The sequence below is a fragment of the Meleagris gallopavo genome, chromosome 3 (genome assembly GCF_905368555.1).
Source record: "Meleagris gallopavo chromosome 3, MGAL_WU_HG_1.1, whole genome shotgun sequence".
Classification (NCBI taxonomy): Eukaryota; Metazoa; Chordata; class Aves; order Galliformes; family Phasianidae; genus Meleagris; species Meleagris gallopavo.
In genome coordinates, this window is record NC_139406.1 from 7520489 (window position 1) to 7545909 (window position 25421).

At 42.5% G+C, this 25421-nt stretch overlaps 1 protein-coding gene and 1 long non-coding RNA gene across 2 annotated transcripts; one reads left to right on the top strand and one right to left on the bottom strand.

Moving 5' to 3' along the window:
* On the bottom strand, positions 1 to 3671 carry LOC146544585 (uncharacterized). The gene is made up of 3 exons (XR_014882169.1): positions 3422 to 3671; positions 2020 to 2237; positions 1 to 1723 (listed from the first exon to the last, which is right to left on the bottom strand). It is a non-coding gene; the product is annotated as an uncharacterized LOC146544585 (long non-coding RNA).
* Positions 3672 to 10154: 6483 nt separating this feature from the next.
* CD83 (CD83 molecule) lies at positions 10155 to 22546 on the top strand. Its single transcript, XM_010708320.4, has 5 exons — positions 10155 to 10335; positions 10501 to 10631; positions 18435 to 18648; positions 18740 to 18843; positions 20911 to 22546. Exons 1-5 carry the CDS (start codon positions 10293 to 10295, stop codon positions 21064 to 21066), a joined length of 648 nt encoding a protein of 215 aa, XP_010706622.1. The 5' UTR covers positions 10155 to 10292; the 3' UTR covers positions 21067 to 22546.
* The last annotated feature ends 2875 nt before the right edge of the window (positions 22547 to 25421 follow it).

Here is a 25421-nt window from a genome sequence, read left to right on the forward strand (position 1 = left end):
AAAGAGAGGAAAAATAATGCGATAGTGCTCCCCATGGAAGGAAAGATGTAGAAGCTCACCCTTTATTAAATGGTTGATTATCTAGCTAAGCAGGAGCCATTAGTCATGACTCTCATGGGATCACTTGCCATTTAGTAGCTGCTCATCCTACCACATGCTGAGGTAGATGTAGTCAGAGCTAAAACAAATCTCCAGATGCAAAGCTGGCATCACGCTGAGTTGGCATCTTTTTGTCTTCTTAGTGGGAATTTGCACTCAGCAAGGAGGCAGTCACGAGTTTTGCTGAGAATGGATTCAGCTTTGTTTTGCTACTCACCTGTTTGCTGGAGCAGGTTTTTCTCTATGAGTGCTTAAGGCAAGCAGAGATGATGAAAAATACCAACCTTGATCAATGTCATAGAACCATAGAATCATAGAATATCCTTAGTTGGAAGGGACCCACAAGGATTGTCATGTTCCTGAGAGCATCACCAGCCACAATGTCCCTGCATATCCCATCGGCTCCCCTAAACCTGCCAATGGTCCTGGGCCCAGTTTTAGACCCTGAGTCTGGCAGCCCCTGCGCCAGCAATATCACAGCAGGGCCAATCTCCGACTCTTGACAGCTCTGCCCTTCTTGGCCACTAGCTTCTTCTCCAGTACTTTCTGCAAGCTAGAGTGACGGATAAGCTTGTGACAAGTAAAGGAAAGGAGGCCTAAAGACAAGTAAACTGGCTAAAATAGTGTCCAAACTCTTCTAGTTCTCTCTTGGCAACCCTTGGCACCTGTTTGCTTAGGGTATGATGTCTCAAGAGGTTAGGACCTCAGCTATTGATCAACTGCACTAAATCTGACGGGGATAAAAACAAGAGTCCTTGGTCACACAGTCCTCTTTCTAGTGAACTGAAGGAGCCACAGCCACCAGCTTATGTCAATACATCAATCTGGTGCTACAGTGTGGGCACATCTCCATTTCTGATGAGACAGTATTGGAGCAGTAATCTGTGGCACTGTGTGAGCAGCTCGGACCAGTAGCATCATAAAATGCCCCCAGCATGACCCCCATAGCATAAACCCCCGGAGCTTTAGATCTGGGGCTGTCAGGACGTAGGTTATTTTACTATCTTCACATATTTGTCACTACTTCCTCTGCCAGAAGACCACAAAGTTGTCTCTACCCACTCTGCTATCTTGTTCCATTACACTTAGCTGAGCCCATATTTGTCACAGCTCTAACGAAAACTTTCTATTTTTCATTTCTCCATTTCTCACTGCTCGTCCTCCCACCACACGTCACCTTTTTCCTCAGCCTCCCCCTCACAAAACAGTGCTTCCCCTTTCCATCTCTTATGCACATCAGCACGGTTACTTATAATTTTGCTGACAACAAAATTATAAAATCTGCTCTTGTGCAGAGACTTAGGCTGAAGGAATGAGAGAGGCTATGTGATTGAAGGCCTGGGAGAGCCCTGTATCCTCTGTCTTGGGCTAAGGGGTTTGCAGAAACTTCATGGAAATGCAGATGAGCACACTCCCTTGCTTCATTTTCCTGGTCCCTCAGTCCCAGGCAGGCTGGTACATCCTAGTACACCTTCAATTAAATTGCTGTTCCACTGGCAACTACATGTCTGGTGGTTCACCATCCTTCTGGGATGTTGCTCTTCTGCTGTTGTCTTCTCCATCTTGTTGTTTGCCGTGAGTGTGGAGTTCTCAGGCCTCAGGGAGCAGATTGTTGATGTAAAAACTAAAGGGGAATAAAAGATCAACTATTAGCATGGAGAAAAATTGTAATAAAAAGACTAAACATATTTTAATCCCTTATGGTCCTACAGCATAAGGTCTTGTGTTTTCAAGTCCTAATTTCTGTCTCCTGTAAAATGTCTCTGTTGAAAGTAATTGAACTGAGGCATCAGTAAAATGTCCTTCCAATCTAAGAAAAGGAAGATCCAAAGCATACCGTAGTGCAAAGCAATGTGACACTGTGTATTTATGAATGGCCGTTTATTTCAGCATCTCTTATACTGTGGTTTTGGTTCTTACCTTTTTCTCTGTGGCTGTGAATGAAAAGGTGTAAGAAATAATCCAAGAAATCACCGTACATCACAGCTGGTCCAAACAAATGGTGCTGGGAAGTGCCCAGAACTGGGTGATGTGAATGCTGTTCTGCTAGAGGAGAGGTGGATTGTGATTAGGAGGGGTCTAATGTGCACTATCCATAGCTCCAGGCACAGATGATCAAAAAAGAGTGATATCAATACCTAAAACAAGGAGAAAGATAGGCAAACTAAGGCACCAGATGGATATTTAAGTAGTGAGCAGGAAATGAGTTCTCAGTTTGCTCCACTGAGCACCGTAAATTATTATTTATGCGGTACATAGGTAATGAATATGCATATCCAGTGCTATGAGCCCAAATTTCTAGTCCTTGGAGCCATGACATCTGGACTAAAATCTTTATGGGTAACAGACGTATGTACTGATAATCCCTTTAGGAGCACCACTGGGCAGTCCTACCTACAGACTTACAGCCCTCCTGCTGCTGAGGTGGAGGAAGGCTTTGTGTATAGAATTCTTGCCCAATGGAGGGCACAAATGATCCCACAGCTTAATACCGCATGTGCTTTTGCACTGAGATCCTCTTCAGATCCCAATTTTCAGGAAAATACAGTAACAGAACACATGCTGTATAAGGCATATATCCATGTGGGTTTGTGATACCAGAAAGGGCTGCATAGTGGTTTAGACCACTGGATGCAGTATCTGCTTGCTGGATGGTATGGAATATCTGGGCAGTCTCTTGGGGAAGGCTTGAGGGAGCTTTGGACAGAGCAACGACATAAGGAAGAGAAGAGAGGGTTTCTGGAGGCAAAATGCATGCAGTCAGATAGTAAACTGGAGGCTTACACAGGCTCCTCAGTAGCTTCAGCTGCAACACCACCAGTATGATGAGCAGACCAATTGAAGGAGACAAATTCTCAATGATTGATTAGGATATGGTTGAAGACAAGGGAGCTGAACTTGTTAGAAAATGGGAAAACATATGTAGTTGGATTCAAGCAAACTAAAATGAGACCAGAAATGACACTTAAAAAGGTGTTAGGAAAACTTTTAAATTGAAGGTAGGGAGAATTTGACAAGTGCTAAAATATGATTCAGGATTGCAGATACTCAGTGCAAGAAGTCGGGAAAGCTTTATCCTCCAGCGAATAACAATAATTTTGTGAAACATAGGAGACAACAGCAGTAGAGAAAGAATACCACATATTAGAGAAAACGTTGTGTCAAAGTAGCTAACTAGTTGTGTTTACAAGCAGCACAGAATCTGTATAGCCTGACATTCCAGCCCCCATAAATGTGCTTTATAAAGTTAGATCAAATGTCTGCACCAACTACATGCTGAGGGAGATCAGAGTTCCTGGAAGGGCAAGAAATGTAACATTACCATTTCTCCAAGCAAGTACGAGGCAAACATCACATCAGGGATTGATGCAGCTGAAAGAGAAAACAAAACAGAAAAAGAAAAATTAAAAACCAGTGTTGCTGCATGAAGTTAAAGCATTTATATCAGCCCTGAACAACATTCAGTAACTGTTTCCAAATGACTCTGCTCAAGAGACTCCTTGTAACAGTGACCATACTTAGGTTGCCTAAGGAACACAAGCAAAAACAAACAAACAAACAAACAACTGCAATTACATAGTAACAGACAAACTTGTTAAAGGAACCTAAAATGGATACCTGAAGACTAGAATGTTTGCATGGTGACTAAACATAAATAAACATTTACTCTAAGCCTTTGTCTAAGGAAAAAGACTTGGGAAAGACCAAAAGCAAAGCTGACATGACTAACAACAGGATAAAGGATTTTATTAGAAGCAAGAGACTTTCTGCAGAAAATACGAGTATCCAAGAATGGAAAATAGAAAGGATCATGTGCACAACATGGTCAGCAACATACAATTGCAGCAACAAAAGGTCCATCACGGGCAGCACTGAAAGAAATTAAGACAACACGGGATAAGAGGGAAAGTTTTCATGTGTATAATCTATTAAAAGAGAGAAAAAGTGGGCAGTGTTCATGTCTGAGGGAGGTCTCCAATGATGTTCCACAGAGTTTTGTTCCTGGGTCCTGCTGTTAAACTTATTCATAAATGAGCTGGAAAAGGGGGTCATGCAATTGGAAGGCAACTTGGTGAAGGCACTACACATAGCAGGAGGAAATGCCTTACGTGTGTTCAGTCTAGGCCAGCATTCTGTTGAAATGTCAGTATATGCTTGCACTGATCTTTCACTGATCTCGGAGAAAGACCTGGGGAAAGCCAAACAGGGACAGCAGAGGGAAAAAGATGGGAAGATCAAGGTCAAATGGTCAGAAGCGTGTGTATAGAAAACCAGAGTGGGATGTGGGGCATGCCTCTGTGAGGGTATCTGAGAGGTCAGTGAACCTGCTCAGTGATATCATATTGGGAGACTTGAAGGGAAAAGGAAATGGATATAGAACTACTGTCACCAGGATCTCCACCACCAGGCTTCCTCTTTCTGCTACTGGGGATGGTGGGGGAAGTTTATCAGGAAATCTCATGACATACTGAGACCTCAGATGGGGAAGGCATTACAAAAAACAAACTCGTGCAAATTTCTGGAGGCACCAGGAAAAGGCCTGCAGTCTGACACAAACTGTGTACATGATCAGGTGCCTGGCTGCTGCCCAGTGGTCAAAGCACCCTGTGGTTCACTCATACCCCTGATCTGAGAAGAATTTCCTGGCCTACATACCTGCTGGACTGTGAGATTGGCTAGGCGTACAGATCCTCCATTCTCCTCCTGTAGCATGGGTGACCAGTGGGGCCATACAGGAATAGGAAACAAGATGGGAGAACCAGTAGGAGTAAACATTTCTGTAACATGATTTGGGGGCAGACCAGATAAATAATAGAATTCTGCTAAAATAGTCATGGCCAAGAGAAACAGAGTCCAAGAAGGAGCTCTGCAAGGCTGGGACTTTGTGGGGACTACTCTTGTGTCATAGACTGATTTTTACACAACTGTAGTTTTAGCATCAATTTAGTGTTTATTAAAATTTTTATGGTAAATCACAAGGTTAGAATGGTATGACTCTTTGTAGCACTTAATCAGCACTGAATCAGCACTTAATCATTAGCCAATTTAACACATAGATTCAATGATATTTACTACAATTAAATATAGTGACTTAGTTAAATTTTTGAGAACAGCAAGGCTTGCTTGAAAACCTATACCCAGAAATTGGAAGGAAGGCTTCTAAATTCAGTTGTGCACTTGAGGACCTTCTCTCCCAGTGAATTACTCACCATCCCTTTAGTGAGCTCTCATCAGAGGATGGGATCTGTCCCAAAAGGGCTCCTCTTCTTTGACATCTATCAGCAGTGAATCTCAAGAAGTCTGAGAGGTATCACAGGTCAGGGAGAGATTAAGGATCACAGCCCGCTATGGTCATTGGGAGCTCAAGGAGTTCTTCACTTAGAACCCTTATTTATAGGACATCAAGATAATTGACGTTAGGCAGAAAACTTTGAATTCCAGCCACAATTCAAGTGAGGCAATCCTGGAATTTTCTCCCAACAACAATTCTGGTACCACTCAGATCAGGCTACGATTCATGGAGGAGTTTTAGGTAAGACTGGGGAGTACCTGGTCATCCCAACTCACTGCATTTGAACAAAGGCAAAAGTGCAACAGTGGCTTTGGCTGAGACCACAGAGGGCCTGGGGGGACTGCACCACATCATCTTGCGAGGTTCACTAGAGACAGAAGGTGATAATCTGCTCCTTACATCCTGGAGCAGGCAGCAAGGAGGACCCCATGTGGAAGCTGAGCAGTGGAAGGTCCACCAAAATTTGTAATCCTTGGTCCAAGGTGTTCTTAGTCCCAGTGACAGAGACTCTATCTGGCAAACTGATGACAAAAGAGAACCAGGAATCTGTCAAAGAAGAAATCTCAGTGTACACTTTCAGCGGGCACTGCAGTCTGAATGTAGCACCTTGGCCTGTTTGGCCATGCAGTAGCTCTCTGCTGGCTGTTGGAGATGAGATGCTGGGCTAGGTGAAGCTTCAGTACAGCCTTGCTCCATGTATAGACACAGGGTAAATTCTTGCTCTCATTTTGTTAAAGGCAATTCCTAAATTCTCAGGCTAATAGCTTCTGAAAAGGCTTCTGATTTTGAATATTTCATTTCTGTGTCTGCATTATGTAGCACATTTCAATTTCTACCTGAGTATTCTCAATCACTTCTTTGATGAACAAGGCTGACACACCTCAAACTGTGCCCAGACATTTCAGAAGACAGACCATTTGTTTATAACTAATTTGGGCTTATTTATTCAACTGGCACCAGAGGACAGCCTGCAGTGCAAAGCCCTGAGACACACAGCAGGTCACAGGTTCAGTGTTTAGTTTCTCAGTATTGTTGGACTGCCAATTTTAAACAGCAAAGCAAAGCCTGAATCAACACCTGCCATGAACGGGCAGAGAAGAGAACTTTGTCCTTAAACCCTTCTGACTACAGTTTATGAGTAATTTATGTACCTCTCATTAACTTCAATCTGGAAACCCTCAGTTGCTTTTAATTGTTGGTATGGTGAGCGTCAAGATCCCAGGATGACAGAAAAGTAAATGCTGTGACTGCAGCTCTGCTGGGCCCCTCGGAGTTCATGGCTGCTCTTTATTTTTTGCTCTGGATTCTTGTCATTGTTCCTGTGACTGACAGTGCCTAGGATCTCACATTACATGCACTGTCTTATTAAAATAAACAGTTGTCTGCTGAAACATAAAATCAAAGCCTTCTTGTTTTTGTCTGTTGAACTGATACCAACTTTTTTTTTTTAAATTCCCTCCTGTAGATCAATAATAGTAAAATAAATTGCCCCCTTCCTTCAGTAGCTACACAAGCAGAGGTGAGGCACATGGATGAAAAGTATTCAAAATGGGAACCTAAATGCAGAGGAGCAATGGGCTTTTGATTATCAAATCTTATACAGATCAATCTGTGCCTTACCAGAAGTGCTAAATGCTGTTTTGACATCTGGATCTCAACCTCTGGTGCCTCATTGTGGCACTCTGGGCACCTTGAGGAGACTTAAACTGTTTCTTTAAGAAGGAAGGGAATACCCAGCATACTTAACTTTCACTCTTTACTTCCTGGTAAACACCTGCACTGAGGGGTAAATGCATGAAATATGAAAGAATCTGAGATATCTTTTGTAGCCACGCACTGGAATAAAAAATAACATCAACCCATTACCAATTATCCGAGGTGCCAGTGCCTATCTGGTTTGAGGAAAAGGGATCTGATTCTACAAACAGCACTCCCAAGACTCCATCAAAACTAAAAAAAAATATTGAATCTTAACTTTTCAACCTCATTCCACAAATCCATCCCACATCCTTGAGCTTCTAGCCTCATTTCCCACAGAGAATGAAATTTCTGTGATCATGCCATCTGGCTGTCTGTCAGCCAGTATGTTCTGGACCTGCTTTCTATCAAACTGACAGAGGGATCAGGGCTCAAAGAGAATTAAGTGCCTATGAAATTCATGAAAATCGGCAGCTGGGTCAGAGACCCAGAGGAGTGCTCCTGCTGAAGGAAAGGTAGGCAGGATGCAGCCTCTTTACATGCTGCTTGCTAATGTCAGTCATCACGTGCATGGCTCTGGGCTCACCAGGGCGAATGGTGCCTCTTGCTTGGTGAGGCTGAGGGCTTACTTTTGGTGTAGTGGGTGATATGGCACGGGAAGAAAAGAAAGAGGCAATAGGGCACCTCTGTAGGAATGCAGATCTCATTAGTTCCCCAGGAGAACATATTTTATGGTAAACTTCCACTTACACAACCATGCTGCTCCTTGGGGCCCTGCAAAGATGTGCGTTTGTTTCTCAGAGAGTAGCCCTACAGACAAACATTGCTCCTTACTCCTGCACCCAGATCAGTCCTGCTGACCTCCCATCATTTCCACTGAGCACAAGAAGAGAGAAACTCAGAGCTCTTCCAGGGCTCTGGAGAGCATGGGCTTGCTCTTTGAAAGCATGTGAGTTATTAAAAGAACGGAAAGTACAGCCCAATTCAAAATTTCCCTAAAGAAAAATCCCAGTCAGGGAAAGTTTAGAATCTAAATGATTTCTCTTCCTCCCTGCAAAGGGAGTTTCAGTTTTTGTTTTCCATGTGTTGCTCTCAAGCTTCACGTACTTTTCTGTGGAATGGCAGCTGAGCATGCGAATACTTCTGGAGGAAAAGGGCTGTTTCACTTGAAGCTGTGCCTGTTCTGGAGCGAAAAACAGTGTTTTAAGTGATCTTACTCCTATATTTTAAATAACGGGAAGAATGTAATTTAACTTCCCCTTGGCAAATGTGTGTGCCATGTACATTTCCCAGACCAAACTAAAGCTTGTCCTTTTATGCTTACCTGTTACTGCACTTCTGTGTGGGCAAACCCGTGACCTCAGACTTTAAGCATGCCACAGCCCCTCTAAACTGCATCTGGTCAGGTCATTTTGGTAAGGATTACTGTGGGCTGATCTATAGCAGGGGCGGCAGCTTGCTCTAGTTTACTCAGAATGGGTTTTCCTGTGATGAGAGGAAAGGTAGAGAAAGTTTTTGCCTTTTGACTGATTTATGAAGGGTGAATATGTAGCTCTGAAGGACTCCTGGAATTGAGGCGCTTGGGTGAAAGCTGAGTGCCCTGCTTGGAGGTAGGCTTGATGTGAATGGCTCATGTGGACAGGACAGCCATCATTTTCATGAAGAACAGATGGGAAATACATTACCTGTAACTCTTTTCTCTCTAAGATTTCCTTCAGCAAAACCACCCCATCCCTCTCTTCTGTCTTCTTCTCAAGGACTCCATTACTTCAAGAAGGAGAAAACAGTGGCAAGTCAGGATTTTCTCTCCCTCCACAGAGACCCACTGGAATTTAAATTTCACTTTCACCTGTCTTCTAAGAAATGGTTTGAAGTCCTTCAAACAGGAAAACACTCACAGAAGAATAAAATTCAGAACCTGTTACATTTATCATGTTGGTCAATGAAGACAGAAGCTTTAAAAATAAGTAGGCTATTTCAATAATGAGGCCCCTGTGAAACTGCTATCTAACTTCAGTCTTAGATCATGTTGGAGTTTCTGAAAGCATTACTCACCCACAGAGCTTACTGGTGTAGGATGGACTTTTACAGGCTGAGGACTTTTCAAACAGACTTGTCCTCACAAAGCTTTCTACAGAGGATTTGGCTTTAGGGTTCCCTGGAACCTGGTTTCAAAAGGGGCTGACCATACTCTCTCCACCCAAGAAATTTAATCAAAAGCCTCCTAAATGACTTCTCATCATCTGGGTCTCAGTAGCCTAAAGAGAACAGCCAAAACCTGTTTCCAAAAATAAAGTGTCATCAGCTTTCAGAGTTTCGAGATTTGTAAGTGCTTCTGTGATCAACCTCAGACTTCCTCAAAAATTCTCCAAGGGGAAAGAGCTCTTGCAGATCATGAGGAGAGGACTTCTTTTTTTTTTTTTTTTTCCAGCTATCTAAAGGGGATGTCCAAACAGTTCCTCTGCTAGGAGCTGACTTGATTTGTTTTCATAAGGAAATTTTCCAGTATGTAATTTGGTAGAATTATGTCACTTGAGCTGCCCCTGTTTTGAAGATGCCAGAACACACTGGAAGTGATGCTGCTTCTTCTAAAACATGAGTGCCTATGCTGGCAGGAGATACATGCATATTGTTTGTAAGGCTCAGCTGTGCTTTAAGCTCCTGGTTAGTGGAGCCGAGGCACAGAGCTCTACAAGTGCTGTGACTTAAGATTTCAGATGTGGTTTTGGAAATGCCACTGCATGTGGTCAGCTTTTACACAGCCACTGCTCTTTTAAATTTGCAGAAAAAATGTTGAGAGGAGGCTGGAAAACCCTTTCCCCCATCCTTTCATCAGTCACAAAAGATGTTCTTTTAGTGCCAATTCTTGATGCCCTTCTCGCCGACCCCAGCACCCCACAGTCAACCTTATTTCTATTCAGATCAATGCAGAGGGGGAAAAGAATAAAGGAGGAGAGACTCTACCAGTGCAGGCAGTTGAGAAATGGGAGTGACCTGACTATCTGATGGGAGGAGCACAGGCTCCTACAAGTAGGAATTTTCGCTGTGACGTGGGGCACCACAAGGTAAGACCTCCGGGGGATTCCCCAGTCTGTGTCCAGAAATATCACTCTAGAAGCAGAAGCAGTTTCACTCTGTTCTCACAGTGCATTCAGCAAAGAGGCACTGTGTTGCTGCTCTGTGATTTGAAGCAGCAATACCCATGGCTTCAGCAGCCTATACTCTGCTCATCACCCTGTGCAATGGTATGTAGAGAGCCTTCCATTTTTCATTATTTTATTTTGTTTTATTTTATTTATTTATTTATTTATTTATCTTTAATACTCATTTTGTGGGGATGTGTTTTGGGAAGACAGAAAGGATTACATAGGCAATCACTTATAAAAGCAATTTGTATCTGTGCTTGGCAGTTTGGAGCTTGATCAATGGAGCTGCTGTGGCTGTCCCAGATGTTGCTGTGACATGCTCTGAAGAAGTTCTGCTGCCCTGTAAAGTTCTTCAGGATTCCTCGATCACCTACCAGGCAGTGTCTTGGTACAAAGTAAGAAAAAAAGCCTAAGTAACTTGGGTAGTCTGCTTTGCCTTCTTACTTGATACTGGCTTCTCTTGTACAAAATGGGCTTTTTTGTGAAAAGGCATCCTTCTGTCAGTGCAGCAGAGATAAGGCAGCATTTGAGCTGATCGTGGGGAACAGATGGTTTCTGTGTCATTGTAGACAGACTGTTTGAACGTGACCCTTGCATTGCTCTTGGCCTGCTTTTCTATGTAACTATTCCTAGCCTGCAGGGACCAGAATTTAGGGATTGTTCCATGTGCAGCCTGCCAAACATCACTTCAAAGAGGAGACTTTCCAGGATTTTCTTTAGAAAACCTTATAACATCAGTGATGCTGTCTCTTGGTTAATCCTCCCCAGAAAGGAGCTGATTTTTAGTTGCAATGGAAGAGTTAAACAAACAGACACGATTACTTTGAAAGGCTTGTCTAGTTAAGGTGAACATAAGGGAAGGATATGCAGAATACAGACAGAGAGCAAGAAATCCTGAGGTAGAGTAAACTAAGTCACATCTTGGCTGCCATGACTTACCTGCAATCTCCAAAGCAGGAGTACCCTGCTTGTTGCCAGTCTGTAGGAGAGCTACAAGGATCCATTGGCTAATGAGCAGAAGGTACTATTTACCACTTTCATTATGAAATTTCTCATAGAAAAAGAGACAGGGTTGTCCACAGTTGAAGAAGTGTCCGTAGACTTGCTCTGTAGAGACTGTGTATTCACATATCAGCGCACAGACTGAGTTCATAGTGTGTGCTGCTTAACAGGCAAAAGGAGGGCTGTGTCCCTGTTTATGATGGGCAAGAACTGTTTATTCATCTCTGCCACAACATAAAGCCACAACCTTGGCTTCCCCAGCAGTTTGGTCAGATACAGTTTTAAAATTATTCCCCCACAGTAAATGAATAAATCGTGTAATCAGACTTCTGGAGCTGAACCTGCCAACACATCTGAATTGCAGCGCAACACTGAGCACATCCTTCAGGGCCCAGTGGCAACTAGAAGGGACAGACAGCAAACAGAAGCGAAAAGCCAAAAGCTCTTTGAAACCCTGTAAGCCCAATTCTGTGTTGTCACATAGCTCTTTTAGCTCCACCTGAGCACAAATAGATTGCACGTGCAGGGGGGGTGATATTTGATGATGCCTGCTGTGTATACCCCCCTCCTTGACAGCCCTCACCTGTGCTCCTCTTTGCAGCACTCTGGCACTGGCACTGTCCTGTCCTGCCAATCTTCTCTCCCTTATGGTCTCCTCATCTTGTTTCATCTGTTTTGCTCAGGAAGTGCAGTCCTTTCAGTATCAAACACGAGAGGATCACGCCTTTTTGCTCTGCTGGCAACTACAGGTGTTAAAATCAAATCATCAACAATGGCTGCCACCCACAGGGGTTGATACAACCAACTGTTATTATGTCCTTCTGGTTATTTGTCCCAGGGGTGAGATGGAAAGTAGGAATGGGAAGTTAATGCCACTCCTGGAGATGCTAACCCAAGCCACAGCCCTAGCCATAATGGGAAAGCACAGCATCAAACTAAAAAAGCCTCTCAATGGGAGAAAGTGATTTGCTCTCCATTTTGTGCTAGGGAAATAATGCGTATTCCACTTTTGGAGCTAGCTGAGTGGGTATCATCTTGAAGAGAAGGAGAGTTACCAGGTGGCAAAACCCAGCCTTGGAATGTGCCTCCCAGACCCCTCTGCTCTGCAGTCCTCTCTGCTTGTTGTCCCCTCGTTGTCTGTGTGCAGCAGTCCCCATCCTGAACTTCAGGATCTCAGGGGAACGGGGGGGTGTAACTAGGCTGCCCAACGCAGAATTAAGCTGTTATTTAAAAAACAACTGCTGAAGGATTAATCAATAAACACCACATATACCCTCAAAGGGCTAATTAAAAGATAATTCCGACCAATGGTATGAAATTTCAGACTGTAAAGTTTAAACAGCTGTTAGGCTAGCTCTTTTGTGCAAGGTCACTTTGAACTGTGCAATAAATGCAAGCAATTAACCTTTGCTTCTGCTGCTTTAAAAAATTACGGCGGCAGTGTTACAGTGCTGCACGTGCATGGTAAAAAACCCTCTTCCCACTGGCACCTCTGCATACTTCGACCAACTAAGGGATACTTTTATGTAGTTTTCTATGACCTGCTTAAAAAAGAATTGCTATGCTACCTAAAAGTACCCACTTTCACAGTTCTGTGTGAAGAAGTAATAGTTTGAAGGAGTTAATATTGTGGTGTCAAAGTGCAACTGAAAGTAAAAAGGAAGCAATGCAGTCATCAGTTTCTTCGCTTTTGCTAATGTCTCAGATTGCAAATAGGCATGTGTGTTTCATCTGTCCAACGCCCAGAAGTTAACTCCTTAACTCCTTCTGGATTGTTTGTAGGCATGGGATCGAGTGTGGGAATAATTCTGTGCAATCATAACAGTGATAGCCATTAAGGATGGTCCACTCATAGGGACACAGGGCAACTCATGTGCTATAAAACCACAAGCAACGCAGATGCTTTCCAACTGAGGACTGATAACCAGGGCATAAGCACACAGGCACTGGCAATTGCCCATGGAAAGACTGGTTTGAATTTCTGTGGCCCATCTATGAAATAAGAATCTGGGTAATGAAACTTCACTTACCTTTCTGCCTCACACTGCTACTGAATACTGAACAGTTGGTCTTTGTGTGGTACACTGAAAATGAGAACCACTTCGTAAAAACATATAACTATCACTTTATATCCAGCCTGACAATCAAGTTGAAACATAACCAGATTAAGCCCCAGTGGTTATTTAGTTATGTTGTTCATGTGATAGCCAGAACAGTCTGAATTTAAAACAGATTTTGAGGAAGAAGAGGGAAGGCTGCACCTCAGTGGAGAAATAACACTTTTTAACACTTCCCCGAAAAATATAAAACTGTGGCAAAATTAGAGGAGGAAGTTGTACTGTAAAATAAAAGTAGATCTTATAGATGTATGACATTAATTTCACCTTCTTTCAAAGGAAATAGCTTCTGCTAAATGTGCATAATTACTGTCTGTTAGCATAGGTAAACATTTTCTGCATTACTCCGGTCTGATTGGTAACACACCCAGAGAAACACAGTCAAGCTCAGACGTCTATCTAGCTCCAAGTGGCTCCCAACGCATTCATGACTGAGATGGAGAGGGAGTTGTGATCACGACCAAAACAATTATTTTGCTTGACATGAGCTACTACTTTGTGCCCTTAGCTTAACAAATAGAAAGGCTCTGTGGCTGAGTCAGGGAGTTTTCTGACCAGGCCCAGATAATGTGTCACGTGTGATTCCTTTGCTGTTGCTTTGGGTTCTTGGTGTTGATTTTTTTTTTTGGTGTGTGTTTGTTTTTCTTCTAAAGCACACTGAGTTCACTCACATTTGCTCACAATTTATGTAGGGTTTTTTGGGGTTTTGTGTCTGTGTGTGTGCTATTCCTCAAATTTAAAAGTGGTATCCCTATATAACACCATATAGGAACCATAAGAGTGCACCTTCAGCACTAATCAAATGTGAAAGTGCTTTAGTGCTGCAAAATGCACCTATTAAGTGGTTTCAGCTCAGTTGTGATTCATTATATGCTGGCTGTCAGGCATTGCCAGGATTCTAGATATTTTACTTCAGAAAATAAATTCCTTCTGGCTGGATATAGAGTATTTAGATTTCTTTAGCAGTCAAATGTTTAAGCTTGGTCTTTATTCGTGGTAAAATTTTACACAAAACTATTTTTACAATCATCCCACCCTCAGAAAAAGAAAATAGATTTATGTTAATGCCTTTAAGCTGGCATCAGTTTTGGACCTGAACCATTTCGTTTCAAATAAAAATTTGCTTTTATGGGAAAAGTGGATTGTATTGGCAGTTTGATTTACGTAGGAGCCAAAGTATCACCTTAGTCTGGGAAGGATGTGCTGAGAAAAGGTATTTAATGAGAGCAGAGAATATGAGTTGACTTGAAACCAGGTTGATCTCACATGTACATAATAAAATCAAGCTTTAATTGATTAGTTAGGTGCAAACACTACAGCACGGGTGAATTGCCTCTGTTTAGTGACACAACTGTGTAATGTTATAGCAATTCTCAAAACCACAGCTAAGAGAGCCTGCTCAGAACAGGAGAAGGGCTCTTCCTCCTTCTTCCACCTTATTTTTAAGTTCTCTGAAGAAGAAATATTTGCTGAGGAGCTCTGAAATTTTTGAGGCATTATTCTATTTGTCATAGTTCATCCAGTCAGAAATCAGAAATGTATCAGCCCAGTATTATTTTCAATCAAATCTGAAAATATTTATATCCCATGTGAATATCTGCACTTTCGCTACTCTTACCAATAAGCTCCAGGCTAGGAGAAACTTACAGCAATCAGTCAACTGACCAGAGAATCATAGATTCATAGAATCCTTACATTTGGATGGGACCTTTGAAGCCCATCTAGTCCTCTGCAATTTACAGGGACAGTTAGATCAGATTGCCCAGCCTTACCTTGAAAGCCTCCTGGGACGGGGCATCAATCACATCACAGAATACACGTGAGGAAATCATATCCTCTTTGGATCAAATGTATCCAAGCTTTTGAGAACTGGTGTAACGTTCACTGAAACTCACCTTAGTAAGGTGACTAGAGAAAGTTGCTCAGGACTGTGCCCAGTTAGGGTTTAAACATCTCAAAGGATGAAGACTTCACACCCACTCTATTTCTTCTCATTGCTTTGGAGGTGATGAGGAACAATGGATTTAACTTCCCTAGCTGACTTCTGAAAATACAGCCACTGCCTATGATGTACTTGACAGAATAAACAAGCAGGCTTACATTTCTTTTCCTGCTTAATTTTCTTGATGGAGGATTTTATGCAGCAGGATGATGCTGCCTGCCTGCAGGTTCTCACTTCCCAGCAAAACTTGCACTTCAGTGCTCTCTAGCAGCCAACACGGTGATGAGATCCTCTCAATGCCAGTCAGTACAGTAGTATTCCTATTCCTATTGGTCCCTGCATGACTCTTGATTTTCCTCTTGCATTTTGGCAAAGGCATTGACAGCAAATATAGGAGCAGGAAAAGATCAACTCCCTCTCCTCCTGCCAGAGGTGTAAGCAGGGGGAGCCAGCAAGTTGGAAGGGAAACGAAATAAATGCAGAAAGCATTTTGTCATGGATTCAAAACAGACCCTACACAAGTGGATTGTTGGCACTAACAGTGTTTGCTTCGATCCCTCAGTGCTTGTGTGGAATTAATTAGGTGGCAGCCCTGGCATTTACCTTGTGGTGTGCTACCACCTGAAGGAGAAACAGCATGGGTTACTGCTGGGTGATTGTAGGTGCCTGAGCTGTGCAATGATCTATCTGGTGAGAGGTTGAACAACACTTCTCGGGCTTCCTTTCAAACGATGGGGCATAAGGCCTTCCCGTGGTAACTTGCTCAAGTGTTTCCTCACTGCTCGGGGTGTTTTGATGAGATGGCAGGAGCCGAGATTGCATTGGTTCAGGCATCGGAGGGGTTGCAGTGACCTCTGAGCAGGGATGGCCGCGCTGCCTGTAGGGGCTGGAGAAATGCCACCAGGTGTCTCTGTAGCCTCAGAAATGCAGGAAGGCTGCTGAGCAGCACCAGTCCAGCCTGCCTCTGCTCCAAGGGAAGGGGAGATTTAATGGAGAAGGAGCGGCACGCAATCTTAGAATTGCACCCGCACGCATGAACCGTTCTCCTCCTTCCCAAAGGCAGAGGGTCGCGACCCCTCATCCAGGGCTCTCCTGATTTCTGCCCTGGCGAGGGAGCCCACGGGTAATTGATGAGGCCATCACGTAACTGTCTTTTATTCTGCAGCAAAGGCATAGTTCATACGGCTCTGCAGGCTTTGCTCTACTTGGCCTTACATAGGAGTCCCTCTGGCCAGCCTGTCCCCAGCATGCTGTCGCAGTATTTGTCTTTAAATTGTGCACCTCAAGAAGTTCTGGAGGCAATAACAAAGCTCAGTGATCCTTCTAAAATAAGAAAGTTGAATCATAGGGTACATGGACTCAGCTGACTTCTCCCTAACACCAGCAGTGACTACAATCACACACAGAGTGATCAAAGTGTGACCTCAGCCACAAGTATCACTGTACCATTTACCACCCTGGACCACAATTATTCATGCTATCATTGATAATTATTATTTTTTTATACAACAACAACAAAAACAAAACAACAAAAAAGAACAAACAAACAAAAAAACCCAGCCAACAAACAAATGAAATAGGGCACACACGCTTGTTCTCTTTATTGCCTTATGGGTAGTTTTGCATTTCACTGAGGAACTGGGTGGCAAAGGAAGGGAAAGTGGTGAAAATGAAATCTGAGGGAGGTCAACTCTATCCACTTAACTGCTATTGACCCACGTGTAACCAGAGCTGAACCCATCCCGCGTACTCAGATTGCTCTGGCTGCAGTCCTGGCAGCATGCAGGGCCTGAAGATATCACCGTCCCTGTAATACAGTGAGTCCCAACAGCCTAAAAGCCACCGTAGGCACTGCTTGTACTTGGGCTGCTTGGGATCAAGCATAATAAGGAAGAGGAGCCGGGGTAAATTTATAGGGGCGTTAAGAGGAAGAAGGTATTTTGTTCTCTCTTACTGGGTAAAGTGTGGAAAGTCCCAGGGAATTACTGCTCTGTGTTTCAGCTATGTGCTTAGAGAACCCCCTCCTCCCCCCCCCCCCCCAAATAATAATAAAAAAAAAACACTTTCTGAGAAAGGATATTAACAATAATGAAAATGTGCTTTTGTCCAGTTCCTGAAAAGTTCCCCGACTTGCAGCTTATTTTACACCATTTTGTACAGAAAAATGCACAGAGCATCAGGCTTGTATTTCTCTCCAGATCCTTGAGTATGCTTTCCTCATGCAAACACAGGAAAGAGAAACCGGATTCTCCTATCCTCAGCTGTATTAATTTTAATAATTTCCAGCGTAATCATTGCACTCTGATGCAGTAGCTATACCGATAGAATGTAAGCGCTGACATGCGGCCCAAAAATATATCTATTAGAATAAAATAAGAAATAACACTAAAAAAGCTTTGGCTTATATTAGTGATAGATTTGGCTGAAAAATTAAGCCTTGGACTGTATGAGCCAGCTCTGGCTTTGCAGGTCCACAGAAAGCCCAAATTCATCGATTGCTCAGGAAACCTTTGCAGAGGGCACGCTGCTTGGAATCCCAAGGAGACATCAACGAATAGGAATGGACATGTACTAATTCAAACCCTTCTCCCATCTTTCAAATCAAGTTAGGGATTCCTCTGTTCTTTGTGGTTCCTAGCCAATTGTCATTTTCAGTGCATCTTATCGCTGCACCATACAAGCTGTTCTGGGAATACGCTTTATTCCTCCTGTAGCCTCTCAGCGATGCCAAGGAATGTAGCTCTTCTGGTTACAATTAAGAAATTCAACATACAAATGCTCCCAAAGCACACCAAAAACCTGCTTGTGACCTTCACGCAAGTGAATCCAAATGAGTCGAAGCAATTTGTGTTCTTTATTTTCAACAGAGAGTTGAGGGGAGGGGGGTCTGCTGCTCCTCCGTAGAGGCACTGTGCTTTCTGGGGGCAGGCTATACTTTTTCAATATTGTATCTATTTAGACAAATAGTCAAAACCTTTTTGATTGTGAGCATGAATGTACTATTCACCCTTGAGCTTTTTTTCTACTCATCTCTCTTCAGCTTCTATTTTCAGCCGTAAGCCAGCTTTCAAACTCTCTCCTCTAGAATTTAGGATGATGCTGTTGCCCAAGACAAGAAACATATTTGTGTTTTCCAGATGGCCGGAGTTGGTGACAGAATAGCATGGAAATTCCTTGATGTGGAATCTCATTATCCAAAAGGACTTGGAGGCTCACTGGAGCTCTCCAACAACACATTTCAACTGAGGATCCAAAATGCCACCAGCCAAGACAGTGGCACGTACAAGTGCACTTTGGGGGAACAGAGGGGAGACCGCAACCTGAGTGGCATCATCACATTAAAAGTAACAGGTATCATGTTCTGTTAGCATTTCATGAAGATAACAGTTTAAAAATATTTTACGGACACCAGAAAAGCATAACACCTTATTTTACTTTTTAGGTTGCCCTGGAATAGAAGATGAAAAACTGAAAAAATATAAAACTGAGCTTTTCATGCTGACTTGCCTTGGGATTTTTTACTTGTTGCTCATCTTCTTTACTTGCGTGAGTAATTCCCTCTGTTATAAAGAAATCGACCAACCCAAACTACCAGAAATACCCTGCTCATTTTCTCTGCCTGCATCACCTTAACAGAGCTGTTCAGAAGTTGGCCAATATAATTAATTTATGACCAAATCTTTTAAGTACTCACATAGTGTTTTTCAAACCCATCAGAAACTCAGGTGCACAAGGAACACAGGATGGAGTCCCAAAGAGATAAAACATTTCATTCCACCCTGAGCTAACTCAAAGCAGACAGTTATTTTCCTGCACCCTGCTGCTCATTTCTGCTTCCAGTTACTCCAAGAGCAAGTACTCTTTGGTTTAAAAATTAAGAGTGCAACAGTCCTTCTTGTCTGGTAGTCGGAAGCAGAATGTGCTCAGACAGAGGCACAGGCTTCTGGGTTCCAGATCCCATCTATGGCATTGCTTTGCAGGACAGAACAACAGATGAATTCAAGTCTACTTATTTTTTGCTTCATTTTTCATCTCTGTAAAGTGAAACAAAATCATAGAATCATAGAATCACAAGGCTGAAAAGGACCTACAAGATCATCTAGTCCAACCGTCCTCCCGTTTCCCTTGCTACCACAAGCCACTAAACCATAAAAAAGCGGTGATAGCCCTATGCCAGAGGGGCATTTTTGTCAAGCTCTTTGCACTTAAACTTCTATTTAAGATCTCTGGAAAAGAATTAATGTGAAATCGAAACAGTAATGTTATAAGCAAAGGCAACCATTAATAGTTCAGCAATGCCTTAGCTTGGCAAACGTACTGAAAAGTCAGTGTAGAAACACTACAAGAATACAGTGCAACACAAATACCCACTCCTTCTCCTAGAGGTTTTATCTCTACCCTCAATTCTTTCTGGTAGCTCTGGAGAAAGTGGAGAGAGCAGGTTCACACAAGCAAACTCACGGCCTGTCTGTGACAGTGGTGAACCAAGCACAAAACCCATGTGACTTGCAGTTCTCAACTTAGAGTCATCGTGAGCCTCAACCAGCAGCATCTCTAAACAATGGGCTTGTTTATCTCTCCCCCTTCCTTGGATATGCTTTGAGATAGAGTTACAGATATCATTGTTAAAAACAAGGAGAAAACAACCCCAACATTCTGGGAGGACAAATTGAACTTTTTGCTGTCTATTTCCATATCTGCCTTATTGTTTTGTTCATCAGCAGATGAATTGTAACTGTTGATTGGAGAATATCTAATTAGCTGCAGCTAAATGCAGCTTTTCATGTACCTTCAGGGAGCAATTAAATTTATGCCTGTCTCTTTCCTAGATTGACAATCTTGCCAGTAATTTGTGCTGTTCAGACTAAAGTTTGACAAGATAAATCTTGTAGGAATTTGTTAGGATGAAAGTATGAAAGCAAGGATATCACTCAGAAAAGACAGATGCCTCTGTTCTGCTCAGTGTCCTGAAAGAATTTCAGATCTCTAAAGAAACTTCCCATTCCCAGAGACAAAAAAAATCCAGTTTTATTGGTGCTGTTAAAAAATGCAGAGCAACATCAGAAGATAACCATTCTGATGGGATGACCCATATCTTACTCCTGGGTGAGAGTCCAGTTTCAGGTATCCACCTAGCTTTCATCAGCATTTAATATTGCCCTGTTTTCACAGAGGAGCTTTGTTTTTTAAAACATCTGTTAAGTTCTTATAGGTTGCCTTGTCCTCTTTGTGCCTAATCTCCACTAAATTCAAAAGTGACATTAGGTTTAAGATTGGTGGCAGTTCTGGGGCTTCACCTTGACAACATGATGAAAATATTTTGTAGACTGGCCTGTGTTGAGGATAGGTACAAATGCATTTGATGCTAAACATCCTTGCACGAAAATATGAACCAAATAGAGATTTCTCTTTGTGACTTTTTGACCTACAAAGCTCACTGACTGGGCAAGAAACAACACTTTTCTTTTATCCTGGATGGCTCTGTTGACAAATAAATGCAAAAGATTTAATGAGTTAAGGAGAAAAAGCAAAACTTTTGAACTTCAAAAATGTTCTGTACACAAAAACTCCCAATTTTAAGTCTTCTTTTCTTTTTTTTTTTTTCTATTCTAGACATGTCTAAGAAAAGAGAGTATGTCTCCCAGTGATAAAAGCAGAAGAGATTCAAAACACAGTCTCACCCTCATGAGCACACGTGAAATGACAACATTCCGGGTTTTAAACAGTGACAGCACGTGCAAAAGTGGACTTACTTCAAATTCTATCTAAATTGGCACTATTGATGGCACTGTAGGCTCATCGGTGAACAAATGCCATGAGATAGATAGCGGAGTGATATGAAGAGGGAAGAGGGATGAAATGGTGATGTATGGCTGCTTCAGGACTGCCCGACAGTATGGGCAACCTGTCAGTGATGTGCTTGTTCTGGACAAGCCTTCAGAAAGCACCATTACACACTACAGTAACTTCTTGGTGTTAGGCTGCTAACAAATGCCACTGCAGCTACACAACTGTGTTACAATGCTGTTAAGAAGCTGGTATCAACATTTTTCACTCCGCCACGCAGCCCTCTTGTTCAGACAGACTACTCTTGTGATGTGAAGATGTACTGCACCATGGCAGTACAAAGGCTGGAGGTTAGGCTTGTCAGTGAACTAACCAGTGTGACGAAGAGCCAGCTTCCTGCTGTTGTCCTGGATGAATCACATCAACATTCATTTTTAAATATTAGACTGACAGATAAGGAAGGAAGAAAATACTTTGAAAACCTTTCTGGATTGAGAAGAATCCTATCTCTGCAAGAGAAGTAGGGATGCACTTGCATAGTGGGTCCATCAGACATTTTCTAGAGGCATCTCTAGATAGGTTCATCCATAAGAGGCTTCTATACAACCGCTAACTTTAAAGAAGCAAAAATAAGATGGAAGCAGCATGCAATTTTAAGGTCATGCAAAGATGACTTTGTTAGTGATTTATAATACACAAAGTCAGCTATACGAAATGAAGCCTCTATTGATCAAATTATAGCAGTAATGACCAAGGGAGAAACAGACCATCTATATCTTTGAGATGTATTGAGTCATCTGTGGAGAAACAGGAACAGAAGATGGGGCAAATAAACACCAGCTTTCGATGTTAACAGCATGCAGTTTGTGTGAAACAAGGCTATGAGAGAAGCCGAATTCAGGCTCACGATGCAAGGGGGAGAAGACTTGTCATTTTGGGCTGAAGAGGGCAAGAATTACTTTGGAAGTTGAAATTAAGTGACCACCTTTACAGTGCTGCTGGTGAAGCAAGTAGAGTCTAGAGTGACTGTGGGTGTTTATGCCACCACATGAAGATTTGCACCATAAAATGAGAATTTGCACACACGTGAGAGCACAATCAATACCTCCTACAAAACAAGCCAGTCAAGCAAACAAAAAGCCTTTGAAAGCTAAACTGCAGCATTAGGATTATTCAATGCAGTTTGGAATTTCAGGCTGTGACAAGGAGGCTCTTTCTATAATCCTTTGATAATTTTGAAGCGATGATGGGAGGAAAGCACCGTGCATCACTCAGTAGCGTCTCTGTGAGTGGGGTAGATGTCTACATTGATGGAATCTGAGGGGCTTCTGACCAGAAGAATGGTTGCAAGGGCTATGGAATTTACTTGGGGCATGGTAAATTAACATCACATTTGCTTTCTTATAATCAATTTTTACATGTAAATGTGTGTAACATACTTGAAATAAAAATTCAGAGATAACGTACCGTTTGTTTTTCTGCGTGCCACATATGGCAAATAATCCCAGAGATACTCCGTATCAATTGCAATTTCTTTTACAATCAACTTAATTACATCAAATAATGTAGATGTCTGATCCAGCCTCTTCGGTGGGAGAAAGCATGTGTGTGTGAATAATTGATTAAGCAATGGATGATTTTATGCATTTCTAAAGAATTAAGATCATTTGAATTTTCCTCAAAATTCCACTTTCTGTCCAAAGAATGTTCCAAAACACCTGTCCCCTACTGTCAGACAAGTAATCAAGAAAAACACAAGGATGCTTCAGTCTACCTGTGTTGCTTCTAAACACGGGACACCGTCATGGCTGACCTGCATGTTTAGATGGCAGTAATATGAGCTGAACCTGTGAATGTGTAACAGCCCCCTCAGTGACCCAGGTACTTCAAGCTTCTCCATGTGGTCAGGAATATATAATATCTGATTGTTTCTTTTTTTTCCTTTTTGATTTTTTTCTCAGTTTATTTACTGATTTCTTTTAGATGAGAATGCAAGAGGCAAGAAGGGAAAATTCAGGTGACGAGGTTGATAATAAAACAGCAACTAAGGCTGAAACACTTTTTAAAAACTGTTCCTTCAGATATACATATACATGATCCTATATACATAGGATCAGATCAGGATTGAATGAAAAAAGGAGACTCTGCATAAACAACAGTGCCCATTTTTTTTTGTTCTGAGCCAAACTGTCTGCAAGGTGGAAGACTGGGCTGGGGGCTACAACACTGGGAGTCAAATTTCAGGATCAGAAGTTTCAGGTTGGCAGATTCTGAGATTTGCTGCAGGCCCGCCGTGCTGTAGAGGCAATTATTTCAAGGCCACTTAAATGTGTTAAAGGAGTTTAGGAAGAGTAAGCGGTGATGAAGTCTTATGCCAAGATGCTTGACTGAATCGAAGAGCTGGAAAGAAACACACAGCTTCCTAAAGTGATGAAGGTGCTTGTATGTCTGGCGTGTAAAGAATATAAAGAAACTGTTACCGTATTGTAGGACAAAAGCTAAAATTAGCTGGAAATAATATGAATGAGAACCAGACAATTGAAAGATAAAAAAAGCTAATATATTACAGAGCCTTCAGCACTAACAAGAAGAGAAATCATATCTTGGCTGACAGTCTGACAGAGTGAGCCACACATTTCTCAGCATAGCATCCCAGAAGAGATAGTCCTTTTCTTGCAACATGGATCTGAGCATCTAAACAGCCCATTTCGAAATGACTGCCCAGCCATCCCACTGGGATGAGCTCATGCACACGTTCTTCAGATTCCAGAACCGAAGGGAGCACATCTGTCTATTGCACAATCTAGACACTGTTTTGATTATATGGAATAATTGCTTTCTTGGACAGAAACATTTGTTCCCTTCACCATGACTCTTCTCATCAATGTCTTTAATTTTCTAAGTTATTAGCATATATGCATGTTAGCACGGTTCTTTATACTACTTTCTTACAACACGTTTTAGAATCAGGAATTCAAATGATCTCAAAAAACCCAGGAGGTAGGAAATGCCATTATCTTTATTTTTATAAACTAAAGCTGATGACACCTGGAAATCGGAGCACTTCTGAATCAGCCTGGGTCAGAATCCAAAAATGAGCTGAGATTTCCCAACTATGTAGTGAGTGCCTTAACACAGATATTTTCTTCTTAATATTTTTTGCTTGTTTTATGTTTTTTGTCATTGATCCCTGCCCCCGACCAACACCCTAACGTGTATTTTTGTATTGCTTTGTCCAAAGGTGAGCCATCTGCATTCAAAGATACCAATAAGCTCTGTACGCGAAATTACACATAAAAAGCTACTTTGTATGCCTGTGATTAAGGAATATGCAGACAAACAGTGTACCACACAGGGAAATTACCCCCAAAGAGAAATTGCAACTGAAGCTAAATGAATATACAAAATAGCAGTGAGGGAAAGCTAAAGGACATAATCCACAAAACGCTGAGATATGAGTTATAGCCCTGAGCTAAGCCTGATCTGTGCAGCTGGCACTTACACAGCAGATAACCCAGGCTGACAGTGACCTTGACAGCACTGCTGCAGTAATATTTGCTGGGAAGGCTGAACAGGTCTCCACCTATTTCTCCTGAGCAGGAGCTACCAGCACACTGGTATTCACCAACACGTGCCAAAGCACTCCCTGTGAACGGTGCGGAAGCACGGCTCTTTCTGTACCCGATTTTTTTCTGCCCTGGGAGGGATGCTTTGGAGGTACACAAAGGCAACAACTCCACCCCATACTCCAGCTGTGGAATTAAAGGCAAAGTGAAGGTCCTTCCCCCTCTTCTCCTTTTTAAGTAATTACCAGCAAATCCTAACTCTAATTTATTTGGAGAACAGGCTGCTGGGGAGATTAAAGAGTTACAAACAAAAGCAGTATCACATATTTTTGGTCTATTCCCTCTCATTTCCCTGCCAAGGCCGGTGTTTGCAGTGCTCTGCTTTTCGCTGACTACAGTTGATACTGCTCCTGCATAAAGCTGTGGGAAAAGCTCCATGAGGGCTCTGGGGCAATCACGTAAATCCCAAAAAATCCACCAAGGGAATGGGTGGTGGCAGGACTGACACAGGCCTCTGCACGGCCTAGTGGGCTTTTGAAGGCTTCATCTTACGTCTGAGCCCTGCAAGCCTTCCCACCCTCTGATGGAAAAAGCATGCCACATCCCTGCAGCTGAGCTACATGTGTGTCTCTCATGCCATAAATGGACAGCCTGGGCTGAGTTTAAGCCTTTGCTCTGCTACAGTGATTCCAGACAGACGTCACAGCCAGAGCAAAACAAAACAAGCAAACAAGATCGAAGGTGAGGGGCAAGAACTGGGAGGAGAGACAG